Source organism: Balaenoptera physalus, assembly GCF_965194825.1.
Source record: "Balaenoptera physalus genome assembly, chromosome: 3".
NCBI classification, from domain to species: Eukaryota; Metazoa; Chordata; class Mammalia; order Artiodactyla; family Balaenopteridae; genus Balaenoptera; species Balaenoptera physalus.
The window spans coordinates 27,260,829-27,276,446 of NC_138890.1; the positions used below are offsets into that span (position 1 = coordinate 27,260,829).

Sequence of the window (15,618 nt, forward strand, 5' to 3'; positions counted from 1 at the left end):
CCCCTGCCCCAGACCCCCTCGCTGGCTGGCCGGCCGGCCTCGGGACGCGGAAAGTGAATCACTAATTAAAACCACTCCTTGGCATCCCGGGGCCGCGCTACACGGATTACTATTATTTTGCTCTTTGAGAAGCTCCAGTCGGTGTGGGCAGTGCAGCTGGATTCCTTTGCCTTCCAAACCGGGCTTTGAAGCCCGCCTACCTCTAGCGTGGGACCTGGGACAAGTGCCCGGATGTGGCCAAGCCTCAGCTTTCTCATCTGTGAAATGGGGATGGTGGCAGTACCAAACTCTTGGGATTATTTTGGAGCATTTTTGCTCAGTGCACAGCAGAAAGCAGGTGCTCAATTAACAGAGGCTATTGGTACCGTTGTTATTAACAAATAATAAGCAACAATACCCTGGCTCTGTCCAGCCAGGTAACAGGTCCCTGGCCTGTTACCTTCTCTACAGGCACTTGGGAATGGGGGAGGGGAGACAGATAAGAATTGGGGGATTCAGGAAGTCAAAACCATGGCTTAAACAGGAGTTGAGGTCATGCTTCCTTCCCCCCAACAAGGTGTAATAAATGCAAATCATCACCCAAGGTCTTGCCGCCAAGTCGAAGAAGCCATCCTCCTTGGAATCTGGGTCTGCCCTCCACCCCCCACTCCACCTGTTCAGCAGAAGCCACCACCCCCCTCCATTATACAAGGTGGATAGGGGGTGAGTCGGGTCCCTGCAGAGAGAAGGGAACATGGAGCATGCCACTATAGAGCTACCACCAGTAATGCTTTCCACTGGAACATCCAAAGGAAGCAAGTGTATGAACTTCACAAACAGACACTAGGAAAAAGGGGGGCAGCATCAAAACGCAGCATCAGTGTAGGCTCAGAACCCCTGGCATGTGGGTCCACACCCCACCCCTGCCCTAATTTGTTACATGCAGCTCTCTTGCCTATTCCAAAGTAATAAAATCTTCCTGAAATGCTAGAATCATGAGGCCCAGAGCTGACAAGGCTGCTGGGTTCCAGAGGCGCTGCTTTGAGGAGTCGTAAACCCCTGGTGATTGTTAAAACAATGCTGCAGCCCCTGCCCTTGGCCTACTGGTTCCCTGTCCCAAGACATCAGGTACATTCAGGCAGGGGGCCTCAGAACCCCTCGAGGATTCTCCCACTACCAAGCAAGCCAGAGCTCCACATCCACCAGGAGAGATCAGGGCCCTGCGTGCTCACCAAAGTCACAGCCACAGATACCTCGGCCTGGCAGGCTGCAGGTGCAGGGACAGAGAAGAAGTGGGGTGGTGAAAGGAAGAGATCACAATGGGAATCTCACACATACACACACACACACACACACATTCATGGGGCCTGTTTTCCATTTGGGGCTGATAGGGCCCTGGACGCACTGTTCCATCTACCCAGAGCTGCCGGGGGACCCACCCAATCCAGACCATCACTTACCTTCCCCACAAGCTTGCCTTTCCGGTTCATACACAGGTAGAATTCCGTCTCCTTGCCCTTGATCCGGACTTGACTACCGAAGGTATCTGTCTCCACTAGGAGCTGGGCTTCGAAAGGCAGAAGGAGAACAAGACACATTTTTTTACCAGGGGCAATGGCTGGCCTAAAGAATCAGCGACATGATCCCTGACCCTGTCCCCGGACCTCCCACTGCCCCCAAAATCAGGCACGGGGGATGCCTCCGACAGGTCTCTCTGGAGCAGCCTGCCCCTTAGGCAGGGAGAGAAGCTGTCTGACACCTGTTCCCCGACTCCCAGCCTCTCTTGACTCCACTTGGGACCCAGATCGCCCCTTGTGGCTGAAGACCAGTGTGCCTTCTCCTCCCCTCGTCATCCGCTTACCCTCCCCCGCCAACACCCTTCCCCAAGGCAGGACAGACAGCCACAAAAATAACCCCAGAAAAGCAGCAGTCTCTGAACTAAGGGGTCAGACATTCAGAGGCACGTGAGCTCACACAGGCATGCACACTACGCACACGCACACGCACACAAAACATACACACACACCCCTTGCCTTGTGGAATGCCAAGCTGCTTCCTCCAAAATTTAGGTCACAGGCCCCTTCCTCCAGGGAAAACAACATCTGGAGAGTCCCCTCCCCTCTGGGGATATGGGTGAGGGAGTGCCCTGGCCACTTGAAGTGGGGAAGGGTCAGGGAGGGGTGTTTCGAGTCCCTGGGGAAAGGAGGCTATCTGCATAATACTTCACCTTCCTCAATCAAGGCCACCAAGGCTGAAGAATAACTACCTCCCAGGAGCCCGGAAGTCCCAACCAGGACCCAATACCCCCTGGTCAGGAGTGGGAGGCCCCATGCTAAACCATCTATGCTCCACAGAGCCTCCCTCAGGATGGGGGTGTCCAGAGCTGATCCCCAAAGGCCTGACTAAACAAGGACATCAAGTGGCCAAAGGGTGACTGTCTCTTGATTAGGCATACTGTGAGACCCCTCCAGTCCACATTTTCTCCCCAGTAGGGTGCTGTGTGACTTTGGCAGGTCATGTGCCCTCTCTGAACCTGAATCCCTGTGCCTGGATTTCCCACCACCACCACCCCCTTCTTTGCCTATGACCCCCCCCATTCTCACCCTCCCTCCCCTGACTCTTTGCTTCCCAGCACCTGCCCCTCCCTCACCCAAAAAATTTTTATTTCAGTGACAAGGGACTTGCTTCTCAATAACAAAAATCATAGCCCTAAATACAGTATCCTTGGAGCCACAAAGAGTGTACCTCAGTGCCCCTAAAATACACTAGGTATGATTTTAATAAAAAAATTTTAAATAAATACCCTGATGCCCTGCTGTGAAAATTAAAACCATCTGGAACTCAGGATTTCCAAATAATTAATCTAGCCTTCCATTGACACCACTACTAATTAAAATATGATACCCACCTTTCCAAGGAAAAAAAGAAGAATTTATATAAAATTTAAAGATCTAACAAGAATTTAGTAATTCTAGGAACAAGGGTGGGGGGCACATTCTTCTCTCCACCTTCCCCCATCCCTAGTAAACACTGAGTGGAGAATATTAACCAACACTGAGATAGGGGGTTATAAGCCCTTCCTGTTCCCTGTTCCCCTTAACTCAAATTCCCCATTAACTCTCCTCTTACCTTGGTTCCTGGGAACCAAGGGCCAAACATCACAGCAGCTCTGAGACTTGCTTTCTGTATCTCCTCACAAAGCTCAGGCCCCACACGGGATGGGGGTTGTTGGGGGTTCAGGAGGGTCCCCAACTCTAGGAGCTTCTGACGAAGGTAGCATGTGTAAGGGGATAGGTGAGAGCTTTGAAATGCACAGGTATGGATATGAATCCCTGGCCCCACTTGCCAGTGTATGACCTTGGGCCTCAGTTTCTTCATCTGTAAAATGGGAATAGACATCTCCAATCTTCAACAGTTATGGTGAGGATTATACAAAATGATGCTGTAAAGGGCCTAGCAACCTGTTCTCAGAGGCTGGGTAGGGGAAACTCAGTAACTATTGTTTAAGTTTCCTAATAACTGCAAAACAAAACTGTTTTCCCAGAAAAAAAAAAAAGTAGTGGAAAAAATATCAGATGTGTGTAAAAGGGCAGAGATGGAGCAGAACTTGCCTCCCCAAGGTGTGCCCTCTGTCCTGAACTTCCTCAGCATCCTCCAGGGTCGCAGGCACCCCACACTGTGAGTGCATCAGAAAATGCCTTAGACTGGGATTCATGGGGTCTGATTCCATTTCTGGAATTGCCATCCTGGGAGTGTGACCTTGAGTAAGCCACACAACCCTCTGAGCCCCAGTTTCCTTACCCATGCAGTGGGAATGGGGCTTGACCCTATTCTGAATGTCTCTGGCATTGGAGCGGGGCAGGCATGGGAAACCGTAAGAAGAGGGTGAGGCCACAGGGCTGGGGCCCAGGCAACCCCGAGTGAGTCCGAGGGGAAGACTGCTCTGTCTGCCCTCCCCCAGCACATGCCTGGGCCTCTGTCCTCAGAAGAGCTCCTACTACACGCTGGATCTGGCTCCCATGTGAGCCTGCTAAAGTCACATATCCCCACGAGGTTGGGTACCTTTGTCCCCTTTTTACAGTGTAGGAAACTGAGGTTCAGAGACGCAACCCAGCAGGAAGGGCTGACGTCAGGTCTGCCTGGCTCTTCCTGCTGGGGCCTGGGTCCCAGAGGAGGGCCCCCAGCTCTGGGGAAGACTTGGCTCAAAGCACAACCCCCATCTCTCATTAACCACAGCCCATCTCAGGAAGCCCTGGCCTCTGCCTAAGCCATCCAAAGGGCCTGGGGCTGGGGCTGGACTGCACCTCCACCCCTGCAAGCCAGTCACCCTCACCCCAGCGAGGGCAGGGTCTGCACCAGCCTCTGTGCCCAGGGAGCCAGAAGTCTGTTCTTCCCCGACTGCAACAAGCCATGGAGTGACCTAGACTCCACTCAGCACATGACATAATGAGGAGCGAGCCGGGCCAGGATTATGTAAAGTCTTTGGGGAGTAATAGCAGCAGCATTTCTCAGAAAGACAGAAAGAGAGACTCCGCCCGCTCAGACCAGGTTTGCCCCAGAGCCTGCCTGCCTGGTCCTCAGCAGCACGCTCCCGCTTCTCCTGACTCAAGCCCCAAGCCCCCAAGATGCAGCTCTCAGGAGCTAGGAGTCTCATCTCCGCTCAGTTCCATTCTCGCCTCTGTCCCAGGCCAGGCGGGAGGGGTTGAGGATAGTATCTCTCCCCTCACCACCCTGGCATGCCCCCATCCTCTCTCTGCCACTCTTGTCCCCAGCAGTCTCTTCTCTACACAGCAGCCAGAGGGATCCTTTTAAAATATAAAATTAATTGTGCCTCGTCCCTGCCAAAGCCTCCTATGGATCTCCAACCCACTAAAAATCCAGACTCTTTACAGGGACCCGAAAGGGGCAAGTGGTCTGGCCCCTGCTGCCTGCTCCCACCTCCCTCCCTCACTCACAGCCCTCCAGCCACACAAGCCTCCTTACTGTTCCTGCTCTAAGACACCAAGCACACTCCCACCTCAGGGCCTTTGCACTTTTCCTCTGCCTGGAGATTGCTCTGCCCAGAGCTTCCCATAGTAGCTTCTCACTTCCTAGGTTGACATCTCAGCTCAGATGCCACCTCCTCAGAGAGGCCTTCCCTGGCCATGCTGTCCAATGTCGTACTACCCTCCCAGTTCAGCTCTAGCCACCCCCTGCTCCATTGTCCTCAGAGCTCTTCTCCAAGTTGTTTTATTTGCTACCTTTTCTATTGTCTGTCTCTATCCACTGGAAGGTAAGCTCCATGAAGGCAGGCCTTTACCTGTCTCATTCACCACTGTGGTTTCCAGCACCTAGCCCATACCTGGCTCACAGCAAATGACCAATAAGTAAATTTTAGTAAGTGCATAAAGGGCTTGGTGAGGTAGGTATGAATAAAGCTATTTAAAAGTTAAAGCAAACGAGATTTGAGGAGGTAAAGGGACTTACCTAATGGTACACAGCTAGTAAAAGCAGGGTAGAAGTTCAAACCAAGTCTCTGATTCCAGGTCAATGCCCTTAGCAACTCTTCTCTCTACCTCCCCACCCCCCCGTGTTACTCCTGCCACTCACTAGAACTCTGAGCTCCTACCCACCCATCCTTACAACAATCCCAGGAGATTAGAACTATTTTTTTATTATCCCCATTTTACAGGTGAGAAAATTGAGTCCCAAGGTCAGACAGGGATGGAGTTAAAACGCAGGCAGGATTCAAACCCAGGCAGGCTAACACGGAAGTCTGGGTCTTAGCCTGTCTCCCCCACCGGTCACTTCTCCTCCATGTCAGTCCCTTTCCTGGGGGAGTTAGTGAGTGAACGAACACCAAAGGCAGGGAAGGTCTTCGCTTGACCTCACCTTCTTGGGGCAGAGGTCTGTGGGTTGGGATGCCCAAAGACCCAAAAGTTGGGGCCCATCCCTCCTCAGCTCCACTTCCAAATGACCTTGAGGGAGGAAGGGGTGCCAACGGTCACCCTGAGGAAAATACCTTCGAGCTGATTCTGGGAGGTGGGGGAGCCCATAGTAGCACCCAAGTCTGGGTTCAAACCGCAGCCAGAGAGGCATGAAATGACTTCAGATCTGGTTTTGACTAGAAGCAAAGGCTGCACGCACCAGAGGGTGAGTGCAGGATGGGGTGGGGGGTCCCACAGCCCAGCTCCCCTGAAGGCAAAGTCCACAGAGCCAGTCTTACCAGGGCCCAGCACAGAGCAGGAGCCCAGCGCCTGCCCATGGCTGGGGGCCAGGAGCTCGAAGGACCCAATCCCTTCTCCAGCACTGAGAGAGGAAAGCAGAAAAGGAAAATTACAAAGTGGAAGAAAAAGGAGCCGGAAAGAAAGCCCTTTCAATAAAAACTCATGCTGTCTTTTTTTCCCCGTTTCTCTTAAATGCATGGAGTAACAATGACAATTAAAAAAACAAAACAAAACAAAACTGCTAATACTTATTTGAGCATTTACCATCTGTCAGGCACTGTGCTTGGAGTCTGAATGTGGAATGTCTCATTCGATCCTCACAACAACCCCATGAGGTAGGAACTATTACACCCATTTTACAGATGAAGAAACTGAGGCCCTGAGCAGTTAAGTTACTTGCCAGAGTCACGCAGTAGGACCAGGATTTGAACACAGGCAGAGCAACCCCGCAGCTAGCCTGAGACAGAGAGATTCAGACAGAGGTGAGCAGTGCAGGACAGACATCAGGCAGGTCAGCCATGGCAGAGAAAAAAGAAATGACTTTGATGGATGGATTGATTGACTGATTCCAGTGTGATTCCCTAGCTGGGCTTCCCTGCGGGCAATCCATAGCCTCACTTTAAAGACTTTTGGTTTGAAGGGTAGGAAACGACAGGGAAAGACCAAGAGGCAGACAGAGACCCAGAGAGACACATACAAAGAGGGACACAGAAGACCCAGAGAAAGGGAACTGGAAAAAACTAAGCAGGAGAATTGGTTTCTTTTCCCCCAAGCCTTGGGGTAAAATCCCCAAGACCTGAGAGAGCAGTGGGGGGAGCTGGGAGCCAGCGAGAGGCTGGGCAGAGCTGGCCGCACCCAGACCCCGCACGGAGTGGCCAGCAGCCGGCCAGCCGGCCCTACAATTCCAGTGCTGACAGTGAGGCTGGCCACTCTCCAGGCATCATCCTCCAGCGAGGAAACGTCCTTGCCACAAGAGGCACTGGGAGGTCACACCAAATCATACTCCCTTCCTCCCCTCTGAAGGTGGACCAGGTCGAGGGGAGGGGAAAGAAGCGGGGGTGGGGGGAAGGAGCCCTTTCTGGAGACCTTACAGCATCACTATCCTCACACACCCACACACACCCACTGTGGCCTCTCCCCAAAGGTGCCCATGGTTCCCCTTCTCCTAAAGTCCCCCAAGGAGGTTCGCAGGCCACGTGGGCGAGCCGGAAAGGAAGAGAGAAAGAATCAATAGGATCGATCGGGAGCTATATTTAATCCTAGCTGTACCTCTCATGTGGCCATTTGAGCTGCAGAGTCAGCGAGGTGTGGGTGGCCACTCCTCACTGGGGACAGAAGTCGTGGAACATGAGCTCAGAGGGCAGGGGGTTTAGACGGAGATATTAATGCCCCTTCCCAGCTGGGAGCGCCCCTCGGGGAAGCTGGTCCTGTCGCTCACTGTATCCTTGCTGTAAGATGCAAGGCTGGCTGGAAGGAAGGACGGGAGAGGAGGACAGGAGAAGAGGAGGGAGGGAGCACGGATTCCCCAGGTACCTACTGTGTGCTGGGCTCTGTGCCAGGCACTTGCCCCCGCCCCGGGGGAGTGGTCCCGTCTACACTCCGGGGCGCACACATGGGTCACCCATGTATTCACTGGCCCAAGCATGTATTGAACCGTTGTTTGTGGCTGGCTCTGTGCAGGGGATACAGCAGTGAACACAATAGACAGAAGCCGCCTAGCCTTACAGTTTGCACTATAACAGGAGACACAGAGAGCGAATAACTAAATACATACCAGAACCTCAGGTAGCAATAAGTGCTAGGAAGAGAAACATACCCACGAGGGGACAGAGACAGGAATTCCCTGATAAGGGGACAACTGAACAGTAGTCTGAGTGAGGCGAGGGAGCAAAAGCCATGGGGACATCTGGGAGAAGGGCATCCCCAGGCTGAGGACACAGCAAAGGCCCTTAGCTGGGGACATGCTTGGCATGTTCCAAGGGCGGCAGGAAGCTCGCTGGGGCTGGAGCAGAGCGGGCAAGGACGGGGCAGTGGAGCCCGACGTTAGGGTGCTAGTCAGGAGTCAGGCTACACCAGGCCTTCCTGCCGATCCAATGACTTGGATTGCATTCTAAATGAGCTGAGAGCCTTTGACTAACAGAGTGACACAGTCTCACGTTTTGGACTGTGGTATGGAGAATGGACTATGGGCCGTCAGACTCAGAGAAAAGAGTCTCTGCTGCCTCAGCCACACCAGCCAGCCCAAAGGACCTGGCTCCTTGCTCCAGCACAGCCCTGCAGCAGGTACCAGAATGAGAGAAATGGGGACCAGAGGGCCCCCTCCCACTTCCAGCAAAAGCCCTGGAAGACCCCACATACTTTCCTAGGTGAGTCACGCAAGTCAGCCCCTGATTGTGCTTTGCGTGGCCCCGTAATTATTTTATTCATTTATCCAGTAACCTTTAAGGGGGGCCTGCTTTCAGGACATGTACTAGACATGCAGACAGGCAGAAAGGTCACTGCTTTCAAGGAGCTCACGTTCTCAGAGGGGCAAGGGTGAGCGGGGGAGCTGCCTAGAGGGGCAGAGCCCATGCTGGGGCAGGCTGACTCCCTGTGACCCTGAGCAGTGGTGACACAGCTGGAATCACAGACTAATCCATGCCTAACTGGAACAAGCCCACACAGTACAAACTCCGTGCCCTGCCCGTGCCTTCCCACAAGTTGTGAGGAAACCCACTGGTGCAGGGACGGGATGGAAAGCGCCCAAGGGGACACAGAGAGTGAGGGGCCCAGGCTCTTCCTACTCAGAGTCAGCCCCTAGAAAGGAGAAGGGGCTCTCGCCTGGGAGCTCCTTGAGGGTTGGGCCTGGGTTGTCTCACTCACCGCTGTATCGCCCAGTGAGGGAGGGACCAGGTGTGAACTGAGAGACCGGACCGCACACAATAGAAGGGTCCAGATACCCTTCCAAATCCAGCCTGAGACAGCAGCCAGAGCATGGCCAGTCCGCCCTGCTGCTTAGAATCATGCTGAAGAAGCCTCTTCTAAACTGTAGCTGATATGCCAGGGCCCCACTAAGGGGAGAGAAGCAGTACCCCTTCTGGAAGCCCCACGAATCAGTTCTCGAGAGGGGAAACCTTCACCTGAGCCCATGACGGTATGCCCCTGCCGCCATACAACAGCACAGAGTTCAGATGGTTATTATGAATATTCTTGCTTTAATAATCATATACTCTTTGAGAATAAGATATTCTCTCATTTCAATTACCCCATTTTACAAAAGAGTAAACAGGATCAGAAAGGCTAACACACACCTAAGGTCTCCAGCTCGTAAGTGGTGGAACTGAGATTCCAATTCCATCCGACTCCAGAGTCCACATGCCCACCCTCTCAAAAGACCACCTCCCTGGCTATCACAGCCCCTCCGGAGGCCTGTTCGGGGTTGTTCTGGGCACTGTCAGTCCTGGGAGGCTGGAAAACCTACTGCAAAACCTTGGGTGTTCTGGGCATTTTTTCCTAATCAAGTAGAGGAGCCCTTTTCTGCAAATGAAAATAGGCAGGAAGATCCAACCACGTGGCTTATAAAAGCAGAGTTGCTCCCACACCGCAATCCCTGTTGCTGGGGCCCCTCCGCCTCCCTGAGGGCTGGCTCAGCTGACCCCAGGTGCTCCTCTGCTGAGACTCAAGTCCCACCACCCAGCAGCCCTGCTTCCTGTAGCCAGGGGGTGCTGACACCTCCACATCCCAGCTGAAGGGCATCAACCTTGGAGGCAGGTAGAGTGGGGCCTTCTCATCCTTGCTTGGCAGGTGAAGAAACTAGGCCCAGAGCCAGACATGCTTGTCCCCAGCACTGGGGGCTGCTCAGCGACCCAGCTGCCCCTGGAACCCAGGGGTCCTGCCTCCTGGCCCAGTGCTGTTTCTTCAAGGTGGCAACTACCTGCAGGACAAAGGTGACCAGGACCAAGGGCAGGAAGGGGAGGGGCTGATGTAATAATCCCGGCTGGGCAGGGTGGCCCTCCCCCAGTTCCTGGCCTGCCAGGTGTCCCACTACCTAAGCCTTTAGCCCCCTGGCCAGCATACCTCTCCCTCCAGAGCCGAACCTAAAGCTAAGAAAGTCCTGCATTCCTGGAACAGCCAACCTCAGGGCCCTCAGAGTGCTCTGGGAAAGCTTCAGGGAGCCATGGGGAGAAACTCTTGCAGAACAGCCTGGTGTAGAAGCCTGCCTGACATCTATGCAGATTGCACCGAAGACTGCTCACTGCTGCAAAGCCGGCCAAGAGCTCCTGGGCAGGGCACCCAGACAAAGGTGGGCCTGCATCTTGCACCTACCTGCCTGTGGGGTCCAGCGCCTCGGGACGCTGTCAAATCTGAGATTCTGAGTGTTTTACAGACTCAAATCTGAGATTCCGGGCGTTTCTGGGGATTCCAGACTCCAGGCATTTATAGGGATTGTTTATACTTGGTGTTTGCTGAAATTCCCAGACTGCATTCTAACTGTGTATGAATGCAAGTCTCAGAAGACACCATTCCTTCAGCTGGATGGAGCCCTGAGAAGGAGGGAGCAGGTTCTCAGACCATCCTGGGCCCCCTGGCCTGACTGAGGACTACTGGCTTCCCCTCCCCCACAGGCAGGGCAGGCTTCTAACACAGCCCCATCCTCCTGCCCGGCTTGGCCACATAAATCACCCTCCCAATAATATTTGTATTGATTATCTAGATTGGAAGCCTCAATTGACTCCATTGTCTCACTTCCTCTCCCAGGGCTCACAGATGGGATCCCTTCGCCTCATCTGCGTTTCTAATGCGACATTTAAATAGAGCAGCCTCAGCGGCCAGCAAGGCCCCTGGCTGCCCTGGGTGTTTGGGGATTGGAGGAGTGATAAACATATTCCTTGACAGAGGATCATTAAATCTAGAGTTTGTGGAGCTGGAGGAGAAGCCAAGATGGGCGAGTCCCTGGATACTCCAGGGGTGGTCCCCCAGCACCACCAGGGCGCTTGTTAGACATGCAGAGCTCAAGGCCCCAACCCAGACCCTCTGAATCAACATCAGCATTTTAACAAGAACCCTCAGTGATTCCGACGCATGTTAGTGTTTAAGAAGCCCTGCTCTAGTCCAGCCCTTGTAATGTACAGAGGGAAACTGAGGCTCAGAGAAGGCAAGGTTACACAGCAGGTGAGACCCCCTGAGTCTGCAGTCCAGGCAGAGGAAATGAGAAGACAAGTGGCTTCTGGAGGGAGGGGCCGGCCATTCCCGGCCTCCTCTCCCTCCCAAGCTCTCGACTCCTATCTCAGAGCCTGGACAGATGGTTCAGACCAGAGTCTGACCCCCCTGTACTCTCCCAGCCTGGAGGGGCCAGCCAGAGCTCCGGGGACTCCCCAGGAGGGCACCTCCCTCCCGCCCCAGCCAGCCAGCTGCCCCTTCCCTGGCAGCAACTGGACAGCAGATCCCAGGGAAAACCAGCACCTGGGTCTGCCCAGCACAGCCAGGCGTCCACGGAGGGGGGGCACAGAGAGATGAGGCCCCAGAGAGGCGGCCAGCAGAGGGCCTGGGAGAGGTGGGGAGGAGGGACGGAAAGCTGTGGTCGGAGGGAGGGAAGCAGGGAGAAAGACAGACGTGGTGAGGAGGGGGGAGACAGAGAGACAGACAGAAACAACCAGAAGGAGGGGAGAAGGACTCAGAGAGAGAGATGCCCAGATAAAAGGAGAAGCAGCCAGACTGAGAAAGGAAGAAGGGGGACGAGGGAGGGAGGGATGGAGGCAGTAAAGAGTGATGGGGCAGGAGAAGGGAGGGGAGGCAGCTGGCCTGGAGAAGCAGGAGCCCAGCGTGGCCCAGCCCTGCCCAGCCCGGCCTGGCCCAGCCCCCAGTGACGGTGCAGCTGCCACACTTGGGCCCTACCATGAGGTCAGTCCTGCCCCGGGGCTGAGGGAAAATAAATGGTGTCCAAGATAAAAGATCCAAGAAATTATTTGTCTTGTTGTCATGTCTTGACTGCAATGGGCAGGGGCTGGCGGGCAGGCGGAGCATCATCTCAGAGAAGCCCAGGCCAGCAGGCTCGGCCGCATGCACGCACGTACTGTGGCCACCTACAGCCCCAGCTCCCCCCAACCCAAGGCTGGGGCCTGGGACACCTCCCAGAACCTGGGCCTGAGAAGGTAGGAAGCGATGGAGGTGTGGTCAGTATTTGCTCAGAGTCTGGCCCCTAAATCCCCTCCAGGCTCTGGGAGGGAGGAGTCCTGCCTGCTTCACTCACTGCTGAGGGTCTTTGTGGGTTGGAGGCTTAGGGAGGGAAGGGAGTCAGGGTTATTTCACTCCTCCCAGCCCCTTTGCAGAGGCAGCTTGGGGCAGGTGATGCTTCCTAAACACCCCAGAAGAGAGCTGGGCAGTTCCAGGGTCAAGGGCAGGTCATGGGGACCATGGCCCTTGTGCATAGGTGCACAAGCTCAAGCCCACAGAGCACACACACACAGGCCTGTCCCCGTGCACATGCACACACTCTCACACACATATGCACGTATGCGCACACACACTCACACCAGGCCAATTTCCACCACCACCACTAGCATCCAAAAAGCGTGCCCCAGAGGCTCCCACCCCTCCGAGCATCTGAACCTGGGGAAGCAATGCCGTGGGGAGCAGGTTGCCACGGATACCCATGACGACTGGCATTTATGGGACATTTACCAGCAAGAGCATGCTTTATTCATGTCTTCAGTTACTACTCCCAATAAGGCTCTCAGGGATGCACTACTGCATCCCCATTTTATAGATGAGGAAACTGAGGCCCAGAAAGGCTCAGCGCCAGGTGCAAGATCACACAGCCAGGACACGGCAGAGCTGGGATTTGAACCTGAGGTCTCAGAGGCCGGGAAGAATGTGTACATGGTCGGGGAGGAGGGGGTTGACACTTACCATACTTGTCCCCGTCCTCGCCGCGGGCGCTGATCCTACGGCCCAGGACCTGAATGTGCTTCCCGCTGGTCCGGCTGTAGAGCTGGTACAGCCGCAGCTGCTTACGGCTCACATCGTCCCGAGCCCGCGTCTGGTTCTCCACATGGATGCGGAAGTCCACGTTCTCCTCGGCCACCAGCACCTGAGCAGGGAAAGGGGTGACAGTGAGCTACCCTGGAAGTCCAGAGTCCCTGCGTGCAGGAACCACATTCACAACAAAGAGCCAGGGTCTCCTCTACGCCAGCTCTGGGTCAGGCATCAGCACACGCTCATAATTGCCCTGTTACCACCCCCATTTCACAGATGAGGCAACTGAGGCTCAGAAAGATGAGGCAAGTTGCCCAAGGTGGCCCAGCCAGGAAGCAGCAAAGCTAAGAATCAGGTCTAGGTCTATTTGACAGCAAAGTTTGCTATCTTTCCACCACACCCCCAAATTAAAGCAAGAAGTATGGAGCGGAGTTTCCCATGTGACCTTGGGCCCATGGTTTGTTCTGCCTCAGGCTCTTCCCCAGTAAAACAGTGGAGCAGAGCCTCCGGCCTGACTACACCCCAGGGTGGCTGTTAGGATACAGTGAGCAAATGGGAAGAAAAGCACCAAAATCAATATGGAGATGGGAAATGGATGGGGGGCATATAATTCCTGTTTAGGTCCTCAGCGGGGAAGGAAGGAGACCTGGCAAATTTCTTCCTGGGAACGAATGAACCAGAGCCCACTGTCACTTCTCCCCCTGGAGCTGATGCTGGGGGCGGTCTCCTCTCCACACCCCAAGTGTCCTCATGCTCGCCTCCACCACCAAGCATTTGCCCACATCCCTAGCCCCTCGTGGAGAAGCCTTTGCTTAGCATCTCTCATCAAAATTCCCTGTATCCCTGGAGGTTTAGCTCATGTCTGACCACACTCTCCAGGAAGCCACCTCTGGCTACGCCAGCACGTATCTCTCCCGTCTCCTTTCCCTGAACACGGCCTCTCACCTAGACAACTTGCACCCACCTCCTCACCAGCCTCCTGCTTCTACTCTTTCCCCCTGGTAGTCCATCTTCCACCAAACGCAAACACCTTGTGTAACCCTCCCCTCCAAACTCTCCAGGGCTTCCCATCGCATTTAGATAAATGTCCCCACCAGAGTCTCAGGGCCCTGCAAGATGAGCCCCCAGCTGCTTTCCACCTTCATCTTCTACCACTCCCTCCCCACCAGTTACACTGGCTGTCTTATTAGGGCTCTGAGCATTCCAAACACAAGATACACACAGGCCTCAGGGCCTTTGCACTTGCTCTTCCCTCTGCTTCAGTGCTCTTTCCCAGATTTTTGCACTCTGGCTCCTCTAATTCATTCGAGCCTCTGCTCACATGTCACGTCCTGAGACAGGACTTCCTTGACTGCTTCTCTGAGGCAGCCCCCACTTCTGTCACTCCTCATCTCTCTACCATGCTTTGATTTTCTTTCTAGTATTGATCAACCTGACATAACATCTCTTTATCTAGTTTTTGTCTGTCTCCCCCACTTGTTTGCTGCTATATCCCCAGCACACAGCATAGTAGGAACTCAAACATTTGTCAAATGTATGAATGAACAAGTGAACATTGAAAAGATCTGGAGTCTGTCATCCCATTTAGCATTAAATTAGGTTTTCCTATGCCCTGATAATTGTATGCCTGTCCCAGCCCATCTTAACCAGAAAGCTGAACAATTCTTGAAGTCCAGACAGCGTTCTGGGTTTGTTCTAGGCACGCTAGGCTTGCAGGACCCCATTCCCACAAGAGCATGACCCCACTCAGCCCATGATGGGGCTGTTGGAATTGGGGCTGCCCAAGCATCTGTCTCAGCCCTCAGCTGTGAGCTCTCCAGAGTAGGGACCATTTTTCCTCATTGCTACACCCCATGCCCAGGCCAGGGTCTCTGTCCCCCCGCTGACCTGCACATGTCCTCCAATCCCAGCCTAGGCTCCACAGGCACTTCACCTGCACCACATTATTGAACTTTCACTATCATCCTCAGGGTGGAAACATTATGCCACATTACAGATGAGGAAACTGAGGCTCCGAAGCTGAACCAACAAGGTCACAGAGCAGGCAATGGCAGAGTTAGCCCCAGGCCATGTGGCCCCAAGGCACCGCTTTCAGCTCCACCTAAGTGGGCCCCGCCTGTCTCACCCGTACAGTGGGGAGCAGGATCTAGGTTCAAAACCCAGTCCTGAGCATATATCCAGAGAAGACCATAATTCGAAGTGATACTCGCACCCCAGCGTTCACTGCAGCACTATCTACAATAGCCAGGACATGAAAGCCACCTAAATGTCCATCAACAGAGGAATGAATAAAGAAGATGTGGTTCATATATATACAATGGACTATTACTCAGCCATAAAAAAGAATGAAATAATACCATTTGCAGCAACATGGATGGACCTAGAGAATGTCATACTGAGTGAAGTAAGTCAGACAGAGAAAGACAAATATCATATGATATCACTTATACGTGGAATCTAAAAAAATGGTACAAAGGAA

The 15,618-nt window shown here is 53.9% G+C and overlaps 1 protein-coding gene and 1 long non-coding RNA gene across 2 annotated transcripts in view; one reads left to right on the top strand and one right to left on the bottom strand.

The window, feature by feature from the left end:
* The window catches only part of LOC309658286, a 241,063-nt gene that overhangs the window by 26,862 nt on the left and 198,583 nt on the right, over nt 1–15,618 (top strand). The window lies entirely within an intron of this gene.
* Nucleotides 1–15,618, bottom strand: part of FGF18 (fibroblast growth factor 18) — a 35,252-nt gene that overhangs the window by 6,883 nt on the left and 12,751 nt on the right. Inside the window, exons 3-4 of the mRNA XM_082456592.1 lie at nt 13,074–13,254; nt 1,440–1,546 (exon numbers count right to left, since the gene is read on the bottom strand). Of these exons, the coding sequence (XP_082312718.1) occupies nt 1,440–1,546; nt 13,074–13,254 (288 nt within the window). The remainder of the gene's footprint in view (nt 1–1,439; nt 1,547–13,073; nt 13,255–15,618) is intronic.